At 36.3% G+C, this 18,480-nt stretch overlaps 2 protein-coding genes across 2 annotated transcripts in view; both read left to right on the top strand.

Annotated features, from left to right (window-relative positions):
* Positions 1-18,480, top strand: part of Idgf4 (Imaginal disc growth factor 4) — a 136,062-nt gene that overhangs the window by 71,307 nt on the left and 46,275 nt on the right. The window lies entirely within an intron of this gene.
* On the top strand, positions 1,809-13,951 carry LOC145996128 (uncharacterized). The gene is made up of 2 exons (XM_083132435.1): positions 1,809-1,941; positions 13,394-13,951. Exon 2 carries the CDS (start codon positions 13,403-13,405, stop codon positions 13,829-13,831), a length of 429 nt encoding a protein of 142 aa, XP_082988561.1. The 5' UTR covers positions 1,809-1,941; positions 13,394-13,402; the 3' UTR covers positions 13,832-13,951.

Here is an 18,480-nt window from a genome sequence, read left to right as displayed (position 1 = left end):
AAATACTAATCCTGATTATACTATATATATAAAGCAGTGGCATATTGAAAACATAATATTTTCAACTTCTGCTTGACTTTTCCGAAGGGAATCAGAGGTGCCTGTTTTGCAATGGACTGGCTCATTCAAGAGCATGAAGACTGCAGTATTCCCATGGTTTTTCCTCTATTCGCACATATTCATTCATAATATACCATACGTTTTCCTGCACTTTAGTCATTGTCGGTTTGAAAAAGGAAATAGTGAAATAGTAAACGCATAAGCACAAGAAAGACTGAGTGATAGTCCAACATTATTGATTCTGCCCATTTCAGACCAGAATCTTACGTAATTCCCCGCCTGTTGTGTGCCAAGTTTCTGTGAACAAAAGTTTTGTAATATGTTGAAAGTTATACTTTGGGTCCCCTTTAGGGGTGGCCAAATGAGAACTGAATGTGCCCTGGTCCCCCTGGCCCTCCGGTTTCGGCGCCCGTGGTGATGTGATATACTGTATGTATATGACATTACTTTCTCACAGCTGGAAAATGATACATTTGTTACCATCATGCAGTCATAACTTTTTCCTGATTAAAGATAGCTTGAAGTAACCTTCACCACAGCATTTCTCGTGAAATTCTAGCCTGATTTGATCTAAGGTTGGAATTTTTCCGGCTTTATCCCCGCATATAGCGGCTCCATGGCCCACTCAGCCTCAAATCATATGGTACCCGGCGGGGGGAGGCGGCCGGAGAGTGGTGCTGATCACATCACCTCCAAGATGTCCGACATCGGAAATATGTGGGGCCCTACCCCCCACATACACTAAATGTGCCTTATTGGCACGGTGTTATGTGAACAGGGAACTTTAACTTTAGTTGTATATATATATATTCGTTTCTGTACCCCTGGGTAACTAGGTTTAATTTTTACATACGCGAACCCTTTACTATGTCAATGGCTGAAGGCCTCCTAAAGGCTTACTTGTCCCCCCCCCCCCGCACTGCGGGGTTTTGCGGCTTGTAGATCCGGCACTGATGTTTGGAATTGCAAATCTTAACTCCGTACCTTAAATTAAATATTGTAAATATATGTACCGTTCAATTGAATTGATTTAGAATTTCTGGATACATTGGAATCACACAGACCCTTACATTGTTAATATATTTGTGTGTGCATGTGTGTTAATAGTGAGATTCGTAATACGTACATTGATGTAGAGAAAATATCTGATTGTATACCCTTGAATTTTTGGAACGTTCACCTTGAAAACAGGGAATTATACTTCACTTTTGTCATGGCCTTAGGGTGGCAAATACATTTCCAAGTTTTTAATTTCTAGTGTTTTAACAATATTGCTTAAGTTATTAACAGCATACAAACCGACACTTGAAAAGAGCTTAATGATCAATAAAATAAAATTACAATCACATTTTATACACTGTATTCCCCACGTTCATGCTATCATTAATATATGCGTTTCATCTTTTCAAAATGCCTTCTCGATTGTAATATGCCTCATTTGTACCAATTATGGGTATATCATCATCACTTGAGGATTCTAACACCTTTTTTTGTTGCAGAAGTTAAAATATATTTAATGGTAACATAATACTAATGAACTTCACAAAACTTAGCATATGCCCTCTGAAAATTTTGGGACTACGAATATATCTCTTAGTTTTATCTTCAATTCTCATTTATCGCAAACTTCACTTCCTTCCCTGTCCACTCTACGATAGCAGCGCTCTGAATCATGGGAGCTTGGGTTTATTTTTGGAATTCGCCCGAATGAAATCCTGCAATGACGACAGTTTCCGCTGCGAGGATGCTCAGTCGTCCAAGCAACGTTGTTCCGGGAAACAAAGTGCCGATATATATTGACTAAGAAATTGTCATTCTGCCTCTGTAGCATCTTAGATCTGCAAGAACTGCTGTCGGTGCTGACGCAAGGAATCTTTGCTGGTAAATTTTGTTGTGTGCCTTGTTGCATGCGATTTTGAAGATGCACGTGCTACACTGCTAACTGCCACGATATTTCAGATTGACGAAATTAACACTTTTCTTTTTTAAGGAGCGAAGTTGCAAAAAAAACTATCCCTCGTCTCGATTCTTAGATTCACGCTTGCAAGGGCGCACACATGGGGGGCAGAACGGGCGCTTGGCTGTCCCCCCTCCCCGAGATATCTAGAAAAAGTTCAGGTAATTCCAATGGTGAAATTGTAGCGATATTTTATTACAAATAATTAGTACTCGGAAGTTTATGAAAGATCATTTTTTTCTGAGCCTTACAAACAATGCTAAACCTTATATCAGTCCGTTTCCCTTCAGTTAGAACCAGAAAAAACAGTTTATATTTCGATTATTTTTTTTTCATTTTTCGGGCTTTTTTGGCTTTTAGGTGATTTTCAGTATTATTTGCGGGTTTTGTTGTTTTTTCTTCACTTTTGAGTTTTATTCTTCTTCTTCTCCTCTGTTGTTTCGTGAATTTTAAATGCATTTGCAAGCATAACTTACATGTTTACATTTCCTGACATGGTCCATTTAGCAAGTTCGCCATTAATAGAATATGCAGCTACGGTCAAAGGAAAAAGCTCAATATTATTCTTAATTGAAATGTGTCAAGCCTACTTTGAGGTTCCGTTCCTGGACAACTATAGGGTATTCCGTATAGGACGCCGAATTAGACAATTAAATAAAAATAGGGAAAATATCATGAAAATAGTTATATTCCACATATTTGTAAGCAGTAACATCTCCCATTTACGTATGAAAGACAATGTCAGGCATATGTCCACCCCTACTGAGTCTGCATGCATTTATACGCTCCACAAAATTATTGATAATCCTCTCGCAGATGTGCGTCCCGATGCCTCCAATTACCCGTATGGTTTCCGCCTTCAGTTCCAAAAGGGTTCGTGGTTTGTTGGCGTACACCTTGATTTCACAAACCCCCATAAGAAGAAATCACAGGTGTAAGATCACACTCCATCTACCAAAACCCACACCACACAGTCGTTCTCAGTGGATGGATGGATTTCACGCTCCTGGATTATTCGAGGATTTTCGGCAGGAAACCACAACAAACGAGTCAAAGCAATTGAGGCTACATTAATCGGCATGACAACAGATGCTAACATTGGTAAGAACAGGTCCGCCAATCTCGAAAGAAAGCAATAGCAAACGATACAAACTCGGCTTCCTATACGGAACACCCTTTATTGTCGCTTGATCTGTGATTTTAAAGTAAAACTAGTCAGTATCGTATCATACCTTTAATGATACGCTATATATAATAAAATATATACTCTGATGTAAGCGAAACACAACTGTATCGTGAATGGCCCACTTTGAAAGAAAATGAATGATTTATGCAGAAAAACCTTGAGGTATATTTTATGTAACCTTGAAGTTAAAAGTAAAAATAACACTTAGTTGCTTCTATAAATTTGCTTCGATAGTTTAAACACATAAACAACAGGCTTTACGAATTATTCAACTACTCTCGTATGATTTATGAGAAAATCAAACTTTCATTTTCAGTGAAAATTACTTTTGGGACATTTTTTCACCATTTTTAGGTCATTTCACAATAATTTTAAGGTCATTCTACGGTCATTTTTTTAGGTTTCGACTTCGTCTTGATTTTAAACAACTCTTATTTCGCGGTCTCGTCTGATACGCCGATTGGATGACGTGGCGACAACGCTTTCGGCTTGTAATAATGGTCTCACGGGTTTGCTTCCTGTGGAGGCACATGGCACAGTGGTTCTTATCCCACTTTAAGCCGCAGATCAAGTCCTAATTAGCTTTACTAAGCTCCAAACTAACTTCTATAATTCCCAATGGTTGGCCTATTTTTTTGTTCCTCTTTTTAAATTGATTGAATTACTCTTTGTATCATTCCCCAATGTATAATTTTCAGTCAGCACCGGCTCCAAAACAGAATCGCCCATGCCTAATTCGTTTATGGGTCATTCTGCGTCATTTCAACGAGATCATGTCACCCACCAACTCCGATTTCAATGAAACTTTGTATACACCCTTCCCTTATGGTTGGAAGAAACCTCCAAATTTTATTTCACTCGGTCTCAAACGGTTTTCATTTTACAGCACTTCGAAAGGTCATTAAATCAATCTGACCCTCGACTCAAGATACCGTTGCTGACATTTTATTCTCTTCTCCTTCACCAATGATCAGATCTCTTTGAAATTTTACACAAAGTTCAATGAAATAATGAGGATTTTAGAAAATATACATCAGCACTCAAAGATTTTTACAAAAGCCTATAAAAAGACTAATAATGGACTTGTAGCCTAAATTTTGTGGTGGGAAACTAGATTGCGAAAACCTGAATTTTCAGCATGTGGTCTTGATGGAACCAAAAGTTTTTTTGATGTTGAAAATCATTGCAAAGACATGCTCTTTCTCTACAAAGAATGAAATTTATGGTTCTTTTACTCCTTCTAACAAACATTTTACGTTTCTTGAACATTGCGTAAAATTTCAGGGTGTATCCGTATCAAATGGTCCAGCACTGGTCGCTCGACCATTTTTAAAAATTTTCATTTGTTTGTCGTTGTAATCCCTGTACAAGGGTATTTCAAAACAGGCATTACTTTTCTAAAACTAGACTTAGTTTGAAAATGGTTGCCATTTTTGTTTCATGACTTGCCACATGTTTGGCCTTTGCAGACAGTTGCGATAATTATGATAATTCAGCTAAGAAAAAATATAGAAATCTGGGAAAAAATTGCTTCCAGTTCATTTCAGGCTACATTTTATGTTCCGTACCTTTTTTCACCATATCTAATGCAAATGGCTGAAATTTAGGATCAAAACTGACTGATATTCAATTTTGAATGCAAACCAATGTATAACATGTATATTTTTAGTAGGTAAGCAATGAAATATCAGAGTTATAATTTCTTTAGAGGAAACATATACATCCAAAGTTTCAGCAGAAAATATTTTAGCTCTGTTACTGGTTTCCACTTTGAGTTGAACCTCTTTGAAAATGCTAATTTTTATCAAAATTTGGGCCCCAAATTTATCTGGCTAGAATGGTCTTTGCGATGGCGTAGTGATTACGTCGTCGTTTTGTATTCAAGGAGTACCGGATTAGATACCCGGATGCACATAGTACTTCGGATCTCACTTTTAATAAACTGTAGTTCCAGTCTCGTGCAACATACTCCAGTTGGACACCAGTGGTCGATAAGTTACTCCGCTACTCCTTTAGTCAGGAACATGAGAATATTTGCAAATCATCGGGGCTTGCTGGGCAGAAAAGAGACACAACACAGTATTCAAAGTTAAACGTAGTTTTTATAAGCACTTCTATTTCCTATCGTATGTGTACTTACAAGCAAGGCACAGATTTGCTTACGTTTCTGCCTGAAGAGGAACAATTCTAAATCATATTAAATCACATCACAATCACTAAAGACACTTTCTTAATATAGAATTAACGTTGGACGAGACAAACATAAATACACGAAAGTTTCTGTACTTAATTATTATTTCGAGTATAGCCAGAATGAAACGAAAATAGTTACCATTACATTTTTCCGGCATTAACTGTTACCACGTTCTTGTTGATTCTTTACCTTCACCTGTTTTTTAAACTCAGTCTGTCGTCAGGTGAGATACATTCAGGTGTGTTCACTTCCTCTGCTGATATGAGAAAGTGACGTCAACACGAACAGATTATGACGTATTTATACACATCTACACAAGTTCCAAACACAACTGTATCAATCTAACTATAATTATCTGTGACAACTTGAACATTATTTGAAGTAACAAACATTTTAAAAATCTTAACGTCTTGCAAATATAAAACCTTAAACCCTCAGGTTCGTTACACTCGATTAGTCTTCCGTACATAAAATGGACTTAAAAATGAAATCAAACCAATATCTGGTTGGGAACATAATAAAATTTGATATTCACAGCATAAAGAGGTACCTGTAAAAAATGTCGAGATTGATATTACATGGATAGCAAAGTTACAACAGGGGGAAGTTTGGCAAAAACAGGCAAATTTACGTTATTATTCACAATTATAATATACAGGGTGGTCCAAAAAAGATGTTACCACTTATATGGGAGGTTGAATTATTGATATTTATTGACGATACTACTTATTTGGGAGGTTGACTTTTGGTTATGGTGGATGGTGAAGGACGTGTTTATGCTGTGAAACCTTCGTCAGCGAATCACCAATGTGATACAGTCCGTGCCTGTCGCTATGTGTCACAGAGTAATCGAGAGCACGATTGAACGGATGCATGTGTGCATCGAGAACGGTGGCGCCCAGGTTGAAGGTGTTCACTGATTGAATGATGGAGCTGAGCCAAAACATAAAAAAAAACATTAAAAAATGTATTTCACAAATCAAACATAATGTCAAAGGTAATGACAACAAAATAAACATAATAACTCAACCTCCCATATAAGTGATAACATCTATTTTTGGACCGCCCTGTATATACTTTTAATGAACTATCATGCAATTGCAACTGTTGTACGTAGTAATTAATTGCAACATAGGAATGGCATAGTAAACCCGTTAGTAGCTATTATCAATGAAAAGGTGTGTAAGGCTGTGTGTCAAATTTTTTTCTGCTGAAAATTTGGATGTATACGTGTCCTCTAAAGAAATTACAGCTCTGATATTTCATTGCTTACCTACTAAAAATATACATGTTATACATTGGTTTGCATTCAAAATTGAATATCAGTCAGTTTTGATCCTAAATTTCAGCCATTTGCATTAGATATGGTGAAAAAAGGTACGGAACATAAAATGTAGCCTGAAATGAACTGGAAGCAATTTTTTCCCAGATTTCTATATTTTTTCTTAGCTGAATTATCATAATTACGCAACTGTCTCCAAAGGCCAAGAATGTTGCAAGTCATGAAACAAAAATGGCCGCCATTTTCAAACTAAGTCTAGTTTTAGAAAAATAATGCCTGTTTTGAACTACCCTTGTACAGGGGTTACAACGACAAACAAATGAAAACTTTTGAAAATGGTCGAGCGACCAGTGCTGGAGCATTTGGTACGGAGACACCCTGAAATTGTACGCAATGTTCAAGAAACGTAAAATTTTTGTTAGAAGGAGTAAAATAACCATAAATTTCATTCTTTGTAGAGAAGGAGCATGTCTTTGCAACGATTTTCAACATCAAAAAGCTTTTGGTTCCATCAAGCCCACATGCTGAAAATTCTGGTTTTCGCAATCTAGTTTCCCACCACAATAATTAAGTTACAAGTCTATTATTAGTCTTTTTATAGGCTTTTGTAAAATTCTTTGAGTGCTGGTGTATTTTTTTCTGAAATCCTCATTATGTCATTGAACTCTGTAAAATTTCAGAGATATCTGATCATTGGTTAAGGAGAAAAGAGTGAAATGTCAGCAAGGGTGTCTTGAGTCGAGGGTCCCAAGAGTGACAGACAACACAGATTTAATGACCTTTCGAAGTGCTGTAAAATGAAAAACGTTTGGGATAGAGTAAAAAAAAATTAGGAGGTTTCTTGCAACCATAAGGGAAGGGTGTATACAAAGTTTCATCGAAATCGGAGTTGGTGGGTGACAAAATCTTACGTTTTTGCGTTAATTTGATGTGGAATGACCTATATTGGAGTATATGTGTTAAGTCCACTTTATACGCAGATAGGCTAATCGGCACTGGACCTACAGTTCAAAGTGGGGTCAGAACTACTGTGTGTATCCACCGGTTATCGAACACGTGATGCCTTGAGTACTAGGTGACAACGTTACTACTACGGTATCTGGGACCACATACCTATTCGTAAACGACATAAAAGTTAGAATGCAATCCCTACTATTTATAACTGTTTGTGTCAACATAGTATTTGCATCTATGCTACTAATTAAATAATTAATTCAGCGAAGTTTGTCTTGTTATAAATGCTTGTGAAATTAGGCTAGGGAACTATAATTTTCTATTTATTGTGGAATTATAACATATTTTTATGTGGTTATGATACACACCAACACACTGTACAATACTTAAATACCCACATGTATAACAAGATATATGCTGTAGGTACCTGATTGCCGCATAATGTTGAAATATACTTATTTATCTTTCATGTATTGACATAATATGATTACATAAAATCCCCTATCACAAAGATTAAACAGTGTTGCATGAAATGCTTCAACTAATCGTACACCATGCTTTGAAACTAAGGACTCTAACCTAATTCCTTACATTCACCGAATTATTTAGGAAAGCATTTCACTTTATGTATAATACAGAAATTGTAACAAAAATTTGCTTTGCTTCACAAAGCAGCGAAATTGTAACCAGTTTTATCGTTTATAATGGGATTTATCATTAGCTTAACAAGCTATTTCTTTCTTCTACTTTTCTATTTTCTCTTTTCAACCAACTCTTTCTCCAGTTCTGTTGCCAGTTCAAAAATTCTCCTTATGTCTTCTGCTAGTCTATCCCTCTTTGCTTGTGCAGCCCGAACTATTGCTAGATTTTCCTTCTTCCTTCTTGCAGTCGCTTTCTTCCATTCATCAAGCCTGATCATTTTTTGAAGAATTTCTGCCTTCCTTTCCAGTATTGCTACATTCATTTCTTGTTGGTTTTGTCTTTTATCTATCATTGCTTGCAAGAAACGTGAATACCGATCTTTGCTGTCCCCGAGTACTGTTAAATCTTTTAACTTTTGTAGTTCCTTATCTTTGTTGTTAATATCTACCTTTCCGAAACGATCATAGATCCTTTGCTTGTAACTTCCTACTCTCTGGTACCACATCAGAACATCATGTGGAATAAATGCACGCCATTTCTTTCTATGTTGAGACAACGTGAGAAACTTTCTTCCAATCTCTTGAGCGTCAACTTTACCAGCATTGGATTCCGAAATATTAGAACATTTCACCTTACTTGACTCATGTTGCTTTTTATCATTCAGAAATCTTGCACTAATTATACACGACCTACTTTGTAATGGCCATGTGACTATCCGCTTCAACATTGTGAAGGATTCTTCCAAAAACTGTAGTTAGAAAACAAATAACCATGAACCATTGATCTTAAATTCAGTTGTTGTATGTTGCCATGGTGTTTACCACAGATGAAACAATAAAGAATGTTAACTAAATGGAATTATTCCGTACATGAAATGTTACTATGGATTCTTGATGGTAACATTTCTGTAGACTATTAAAACGTAAGTACTGGGTTATGGGAACTTATATATAGGAATTAATATTCGAAGTAAAACATGTTATTGTACAATACATATCTTATACCTTTGTATAGTGTGATATAGTCTTAGCTGGATATAATTAAAACGGACATTTATATTTATCAACATTTATATTATATTTACATGTAATTTATATTTATAACATATTCATCATCAAGAAATTTTTAGAGCTTATAAAAATCCTTATTTGATTGATAAACATGATACTTAATATAATAACTAATGCGGCACTAACTTAAAATAATACATTAAAAGTCAAAGGCACAAATCAATACAGATGGGTTGCTTGCTTCGTTGTCTAAACATTCAGTTATTGTAAATATTTGTACCAACTTGTGTACCAACTTGTACTTTTGTACCAAACTGTCAAATAACAGCTAACATCACACCATGTTATCAATGTAATATCAGAAATAATAATTTTCCATTTAGGAACTTTGTACTTGTGTGCGACAATGTATATTAGCTCTACTATTTCATCCATGGTCCATAATTTTAATTTATATACAACATTGTATGAAAGATTAGAGTGGTTAGGGGTGGATAAATCTTGTGCTTGAACAAGGATGTATTTATAGGGGTCCATGGAGTCCGCCCCCCTCATGAAAGACTTACCAAGTACTAAAGTTAAATAATGACTTGTTTAGCATTTGTTGTACCTAGTTATAATCGAGGAATGTTTTATTTCCGCTGAATTTACTGGAAGGCAAGGATTATATTTGGATCATACGGCTTTGAATGACACTACCAAAGAAGATTTATGCACACTACTACAGGGAGGTTATTTCAGTTGTTTACCGCCAGCGTGTCGGCCGGTCGGCGGCCCCTTCATGCAACAGGTCCCGGCAAATTGCGTTACAGGAAGTTCGTAACAGAAACAGCTTGTTTTGTAATGTTTCCACTTTTCACAATTACAGTTACAATTACAACTGAAATAAGCACGTACCTTGTCGTAAGGATGCTGGAAGAGGTGTCCTCTCAAATACAAATATTTCTGGCACCTTATTTCTGACATCTAATCTTAGATTAGACATCGATACTTTATCCTCAGTTGACAGAAAGGGAAGACAGCATCCCGGCGCATAAAGCAAACCGAAAGCGTAAAATGATATTTAAAAGTAATAATAATGATCACTAACATCCTGTGATATAATAGATGTTGAAAATGACCTCCTTCAACAGCAATAAAACACGTTTCTTAGGTTCAAGATATCCTGTCTCTCGTAATTGCCTGAGCACTTTTCTGCAAGAGTTCGTTTTCACGTAATTATCGTACATAAAAACGCTTTGTTCAAGACTATATTTGTTTAGCGGAATAACTAACGAATGAATAACAATTAACACACAATAAAGCACTAGCACTGAATAGCAGACGAACTCAATAACACAGTATAAACAACGCGCGTACTGATAAACTCAAACAGAAGTGAACATAGCGTAGACTCACTACGTCTGGTAGCCGACAGTGTTGCTAACCATTTTCCGGCAATGTCCCTACAGACGTAGTCATAATCTCCCTACAACTGACCAAATGTCCGTACGCCAAGTAAAGTTTTGCACCTCATGAGCGTGCAAAACAGAAGATAAAATATACACATTTACTTACCAAATCTTACTGCTCGGTGCTTCCACAATCCATGCTCTCCAAGTATGAAATCAACAGTGTGGCAACGCTGTAGACAGCGTAACAAATTGCGAACGTCAATTGTTCATATCAGCAAATATGGCTACCATACTTGTATGCTGAGAATCATTGCGAGAATTGAAAAGCTTATTTCACAACTTCTACACATTAATGAACAATTTTTTCACCTCACCCCAACATGTTAACTTGAGATAAATCATCACGACTAATTATTTCGTGAGTATAAGACGTAGCATAGAAATTAGAGAATGGTCCGGTATTGTAAATTCTTGCCTTAATGAATAATAGGGGTCGAGAATTAACGACTTTTTAAAGTGACCATTCGTTATTTCCCGACTGCTCGGGATCCCGAAAAGTCGGGAAGTCATTTCCCGAAATCGGGGTCGGGACGGGAAATTTTTTTCCCGATCCCGACTTTTCGGAATCCGCACACCCCTAATGAATAACGTTGAGTCATTTACTGTTGATTATGTTATTTGAAGTCATACATGCTGCTGTGAAGAGATAGATGTTGGTTGGTGGTGCTATATTTCCTGCAGTCTTTAACAATTCTGGTCCCATTCTATTTTCCTTTTTTGTTTTTGTATCTCTTAACATTGAAAATATTCTTTACGTTTCCGCGTTAGAATGTGGCAATGTTAGCACTATTTTCGCGAGAGTGGAAATGTTTTCAAAAAGGAACTTGCCTTGAAAGTTTTTGGTAACCGATAACATGTTCCAAAATTCTGATGGAGATTTGTTACTTACTTCTTTTTTCTCCTCCTCGCTAAAGTATCCAGATAAACTAATCCATTCATTCCAAACCGAGCACGAAGAAAGTGCAACTGACTGGCGAGTAAGCTTTGCACCTTTGCACAATAAAATGTTATTTTCCAAGATTGAAAAAAGTCCCTACGTTTTCCCTCATTTGGCAAATCTGTCCCTACGGGGCGAAATATAGTGAAATAGTCCCTATGCGTAGGGACATGTCCCTACGGTTGGCATCACTGCCGACAGATGCAGTATGAAGCGCCCTCTCGCGGCTGACAACTCCCCGATAAGCTGCCGGCGCTGTCGCGACAACTGAGGATAAAGTAGCGATGTCTAATCTAAGATTAGATGTCAGAAATAAAGTGCCAGAAATATTTGTATTTGTAAGGGTACCTTTTCCAGCATCCTTGCGACAAGGTACGTGCTTATTTCAATTGTAATTGTAACTGTAATTGTGAAAAGTGAAAACATTACAAAACAAGATGTTTCTGTTACGGTCTTCCTGTAACGCAATTTGCCGAGACCTGTTGCATGAAGGGGCCGCCGACCGGCCGACACGCTGGCGGTAAACGCCTGAAATAACCTCCCTGTACTTATAATAATATGGATAAAAATATTAATCAGGAACTTTACTTTCGTTAAATGGATCTAACGTGCTTTTACATTATTCAATAAATATTCAATTCTTTACCTTTTTAATAATAATATTCTTGTTAACAGTAGTTTAATACAAATTTTGACGCTCTTAACTACACATAGCCTAGATAATGAATACGTGCTGCTATATCTCTTTTGTTATACCGCATTTTTACCTGATTGATTTGCTTCATTTTACTTCGCTTTTCTGACACTTTTGGTTAATTGGCGAAGATGGGATGAGTGATGATATTGATGAATTAACACTCACTGACATCCATGACCAGGCCGGGATTCGAACCCGGGAACCCTGGCGTCGTAACGCAATGTTATAACCACTCCGCCACGGGGGCCGGCGGTTTTTACCTATTCATGCAATAATAACAATAATGAATGTATATTATGAATAGACTTATAAATTACATTAACGTATTTATTTAAATATATCATCCTTGTTATTATTATTTCCCATAAGGATGATTCGGACCCGCTCCACAAAATATATTTCTTGATTCGTACCTGTATTCGAACTATGCACTTAAATTGTTTTTTTTTTTTCATTAATTTTAAATTTTCAAAATTTGCTTATTGTTTCACTTGTTAGCTTAATTATGATCAGCCGGGTTCAAGTAGAAACGAAATAAGATAAATCAGGTGTTAATACTCCATTAAAAGCAACAAGCATTACCATTGTTAATTAATGCATGTATAATTTCTCCGTTTGTTGCATATTTTTAGATGTTTCTCCATTTCCTATATTTTTCAATACAAAATGCTCCACTGAGTACAAATCCTGCTCAAAAAATATTATTGATACCCTCGTGGCCAGTGGCGTGCCCAGGATTTTCAAAAAGGGGCGGGGGGGGTCGTATACTTTTTAGTGGCCAGTTCTCGTTTTGCCATCGTTTCCTGGCTTTGGCTTTCTCTTTTTAGAGATTCTGGGCCAAGGGGGAGGAGGTTATGACGCCAACCAACCCCTTTTGGGGGCACGCTTCCGCACGTGACATTTTAACGATATCGCCTACAACATTGTGGCTTGAAACTTGTAAAGGATGAATGCATATGATTTGCCAACCTGCTACACTCTAATGTCAGAGTCCTTCAGTAAATGTATTTGTTGTTTCAGTTGTAACAGATGGCTCAAACTTGGAACTCTATTTTGAAGCACACAGACACGCCCAAACTGAGGGAATGGACAGAAAGCTTAAATAATGTCTTACCAGGTGCAGGTGAAGATGGATACACTGCCTTCAAAGCTTTCCTCGAAGCATCCAGTCTGAAAGAAGATGTGGGGAAGTTGGAATTTTTAATTTTAATCGCTACAGTGCTGACATCTGATGATAAGTTGGAAGAAGCAAATAATTTGTTTGAAAATGTGAGCACTTTATCAGTGAATATCAATGCGGGCATTTTGGAAAGATTAAGACTGGGAATCAACGAGGAAAATGTTGTGGAACGAATCACTGACGCTCAGAAGGAGATGAAAACACAGCTTACAGTGAGCTATGGCAAGTTTGTGGAAGTGATACTAGAAGAATTTACCAACAGAGAAGTTACAGAATAATGCAGATATGTAGTAAACATAAAGATCACAAGTAAAGTGATGAATTATTTACCAATTATATATAATGTTATAATCCATTGCTCTTGAAAATTGATCAATAAAGATTGGCTGATATGTGAACTGTAGTGTCTTTTCAATTCGATGTTTCTTTTAAATAGCATGATTTAAATTGGACTTCTGTACTTCTTACTGTCACCTTAAATGCATTTACTTACTCTTTCCTGTAATAATAACAGTGGCGGTTTGTGGTTCGAAATGTTAGTGGTTGCAGTCAGTGACGTGACCAGGAATTTGGAAAGGGAGGAGGGGGGGGTTACGTATTCTTTATAGTAGTCTACCCTTATTTTGCCATCATTTGAATTTGAATTTTATTTTCTTCCGTTGACCCTTGATTGAAAGGGCATAGAAAACGTCAAGATACATAATGAATAATAATTAGTTTAGGACATCATAACAAAAAAGAAGAAACATTCTGTAGTACATTACATCACTACACCAAAGTAAAAATTGAAAAATACACTTCATTACACTACAATAAAAATAAAAACTCATTATCATTGTTGCATGATTGAAATAAGAATACAATTAAAATACATATTGTTTAGTACATTGGCCTTCTTTGTCTTGTTCCATGAATTCTCTAATACTGTAGAGATCTCTCTCTGTCAAATATTTTTTTTTTATTGTTTGTATTTGTTTAGTTTTTGGAGATATCAGTTTTATGTCATGAGGCAGCTGGTTGTAGAATATTTTCCCGGCATTCATTGGTGATTGTTTTGAGATATTGAGTCTGTGTTTGTTCTGGTAATAATTATCTTTCCCCCTTGTATTGTGGTTGTGTAATTGGTTATTTTTAGTCATGCTTCCAGTATTTAGAACAAACGTTATAGCCTTATAGATGTATAGGGAGTATATTGTCATTATTTGTTTCTCCCTGAATAACTCTTTGCAAGATTCCCTACAGCCTAGTTTGTACATTACTCTAAGTGCTCTCTTTTGAAGTCTCAGTATTCTGACAGTATTATTATAAAATGATCCACCCCAAGCTATCATGCCATATTCAACATAGGGGTAAGTAAATTAGTCCATAATATATGCATTTGTTAATTTCTACTTGTGGTTTGATCTGACGAAATATGCTGAGCTAAAATATAAAGCTGTTGCTGGTTAGCATTTTTACAAGACCACTAGCTTGATTAGTGGTATCTGTGTTCCTAATTTCCTCCCCTTTCAAAACAGCCCTCAAGCACCCTGTTATTTCCTTTCTGTACTGTTGACGCTTCTTGAGTGAAAGTTCCACCTTGTGGGAAGAGATCGAAGCACTGGATCGCTGCGGACTGTTTGAAAAAACCCTGCATATTAGTTGTACGTTTGCAAAAAAATATCCAACCATTTCTATTGCTGGATGCTGCATTCATCATTATCAAATTCAGCTGGCGTGCATGGCAACAGGGGCGGCTGCTCCTCAAATGGCAAAGCCCCCATCTCTACTCCCTCGTCCCCCTGATTTCCAACATGTATTTTGAAGTGCATTTGATTTATTTATTTCTAGATTTTAGTTTATTATTAATTTTGAACATCTTCATCTTCTGTCGATCCTCTGGAGATAAACACAAGTTTAATTTCATGAAATCACTTTCTTGGATATGCAATACATATATAATTATAAATCTACGCCTAAAATTACGCTAATGGGATTTCCCGTGCACACTACATACGCCCCTGTTTCATACCCATGAATAAAACAGTGTCTTATCAAGGCTCTTGCCCCCTTCCCCCACTAATCAGAGGGTCTGCGAACGAATAATGTAATTCCTTTAAAAAGAGTTTAATAATGATAGAAATATTGCAAGAATATTGTAAGAAACAATAATTGTTGGTTTGCACACAAACACGAAATATCAACTACAACATTCAGCACAGAAGCCAAAGGAAAGTACCGAAACATCAGATGGGATTCAGGAAAGGAACTGGGACAGTAGATGTATTAGCGACACTAATTTTAGATATATGGCTATCTTTCATACGGCGGGAATTTTGTATCGTAGTTTTTCTCGATCTAAGTAGCGCCTATGATTCTGCCCTTCCAGATATACTGTTACAAAAAAATGGAAAATAATGAACGTTCCACGTATTTTTATAAAAAGTATTCTTGGATTATTATTGGCACGTAAATTGTACATTCGATATGGAGGACAGTTATCCACCGCACGTTATACACATAAAGGTCTACCACAAGGCGCAGTGCTGAGTCCCATGCTATTTAATATGTACACGGCAGATTTAGGTTCAAAAATTCTTCAACACACTCGTCTATTACAATATGCAGATGACATTGTTATATGCACTAGTAGTAAAAATATTCAAGAAGGGGCTCAAAAAATTAAAAAATCTCTGGATGAATTATCGTCATGGTGTGATATCAATGGAATTGAAGTAAATCCAGATAAGTCTTCGGTGGTAGTTCTTAATAAGAAGAGATCGCATTCATGCATATCAATAAATATAAATTGAAAAACTATTAGTCAACAAAGAAGTCATAATTTTGTGGGACTTATATTAGATGAAAAACTTAAATGGAAGTCACAAGTAGAACTGGCACAATGTAAGGGATCTCAAGTGTTTAACATAATAAAAATGTTGACAGTTAAGAAAAAGTGGTGTGCTGATCCTAAATTATTACATCAGGTCCATAAACAGATGTTAAACTCAAGACTAGAGTATGGTTCCTTTATGTACAATGATAATTTAAGTTGGGCTTTTAACACGCTATCTTCTATCCAATATAGCAGGTTATCCAGGATTTATGGCCTTTGGAAAGGAACTCCAAAACAAGCAACTTTCGTAGAAGTGGGAGATCCACCATACAAACTTAGAGTTAAATATCTTGCGAGCAAATTTTTACTTAAGAAAATTGCAAATACGACATCTCCGATCATACCAAAACTTCAATTGTTAGACTCTTTGATGCTCAACAGACGTACAACAAAATATAAATCCAGATTACCTATACTATATTATGCTTATAAGGACATTAATAAATTTCAGGCTAATATTATTCGTTTACCTAATGCACCATGCTTCATGACAGACTACTTTAATATGATATCTCCCATGAGGATTCATTTTCCTGCCTACCCAAGTAGAGTTTTCAGGAAGACAATCCCTACAATTTCAAATAATATATATCAAGACTACATACATTCAAAATTACAATGTGAATATCACATATATACAGATGCTTCAAAATCAACGTCTGGAAAAACAGGAGCAGCATTTTACTGTGATAATTCTGCAGAATTCAAAATTTTTCCTTTGTCATCGTATCTGTCCATTTACACTGCAGAAGCTTTCGCAATACGACAGGCGTTGCTTTATGTACAAGAGAAGAAGTTTAATTTAGTTATAACAGCAACCGATTCAGCCTCTGTGCTAAATTCTTTACAGTTTGCATCATGGTCATTTCATACGGAATGGTACATTGTTAACATAAGAATACTGACACTGAAATTAATGAGATTGGGATATGATATCAACTTTATTTGGACCCATGGACAGCGAATCAAACAATCCAACGGCCGCTTTCAATAAAGTTTCCGTCCGTAGTTCTGGAATCAAAAAGTAAAAAAATACTATTTACTGACTGACAAAGCTTGTGTACAAATACTGGCACTTAATGCGGTAAGGCCTACTATTCTATATAAGAAAGAATTCCAAAGGAATGTTGGTTTAAACAGATTCAACTCTCCCGGAGTTCCCTCACAACTATAATGCGCTGGAGGTTAAATCACACTATCGCCGCAGCTCACCTTTACAAGAAGAATTTAGTGACTTCACCAATTTGTTTGTGCAATGAATATATTGCAACTCCGAACCACATTATATTTCAATGCAAACTTTATGAAACTTACAGAGAACCATTTTTACAGGGATTGTACAGGAGTGGACATCAAGCGCCACTGACACTGCCTTGTTTACTGACTTCACCTTCATCCTCGGTAATCTATATTCTTACAAAATATCTTAATAAGTCGAATATAATTCTGTAAAAGTGTAATGAAATTTGGTAACTATTTATTATGAAAGGAATAATTGTGAGTAAATATTATGTGCATACATGTATATATTACCAAAAAAAGGTAAAAAGGTAAAGTGTTCCCCTGTGCTTAGCACCACGCCATGAAAGCGTATAGGGGGTGTGGGGGTAACACCCAATTGATAAATTGTTAACTGGTGCATGGATTTTGTCCACAACCAATAAATATTTTATATATAAAAAAAAAACAGAAGCCAAAGCGTTCATAAAACATCGAACCATACTCCGCAATATTAATTTTATTTATTTATTTTTCTGGCAGTAATTGAAAGGTTAATAGTGTAAGAACATCACACCACGAATTTATATATTTTGGGGCTGAAGCTCGATAATACTGCGATGATGAAATCGAACGATCAACTGATGAAATGGATGCTTTCACGTATTGTCGCAGTGCTTTACGCCATCTATAGTGATACATTTATTATTTATACATGTACGCATGGACGTCCGCAGAATTTTTCCCAGGGAGGGGATGCAAGATATTTTTTTCCATATGGGCAAAGGAGGCATATTTTCCCCTATAATAGTGATGCCCCCTCAAAAACACACT

Source organism: Lepisma saccharinum, chromosome 12 (genome assembly GCF_977018435.1).
Source record: "Lepisma saccharinum chromosome 12, izLepSacc3.1, whole genome shotgun sequence".
In the NCBI taxonomy this organism is placed as follows: Eukaryota; Metazoa; Arthropoda; class Insecta; order Zygentoma; family Lepismatidae; genus Lepisma; species Lepisma saccharinum.
This window is presented reverse-complemented; position numbering and strand designations above follow the sequence as displayed.

Bases quoted from the DNA above. Each gene is read 5' to 3' on its own strand.
- LOC145996128 (XM_083132435.1), top strand. From the start codon at position 13,403: ATGGCTCAAACTTGGAACTCTATTTTGAAGCACACAGACACGCCCAAA.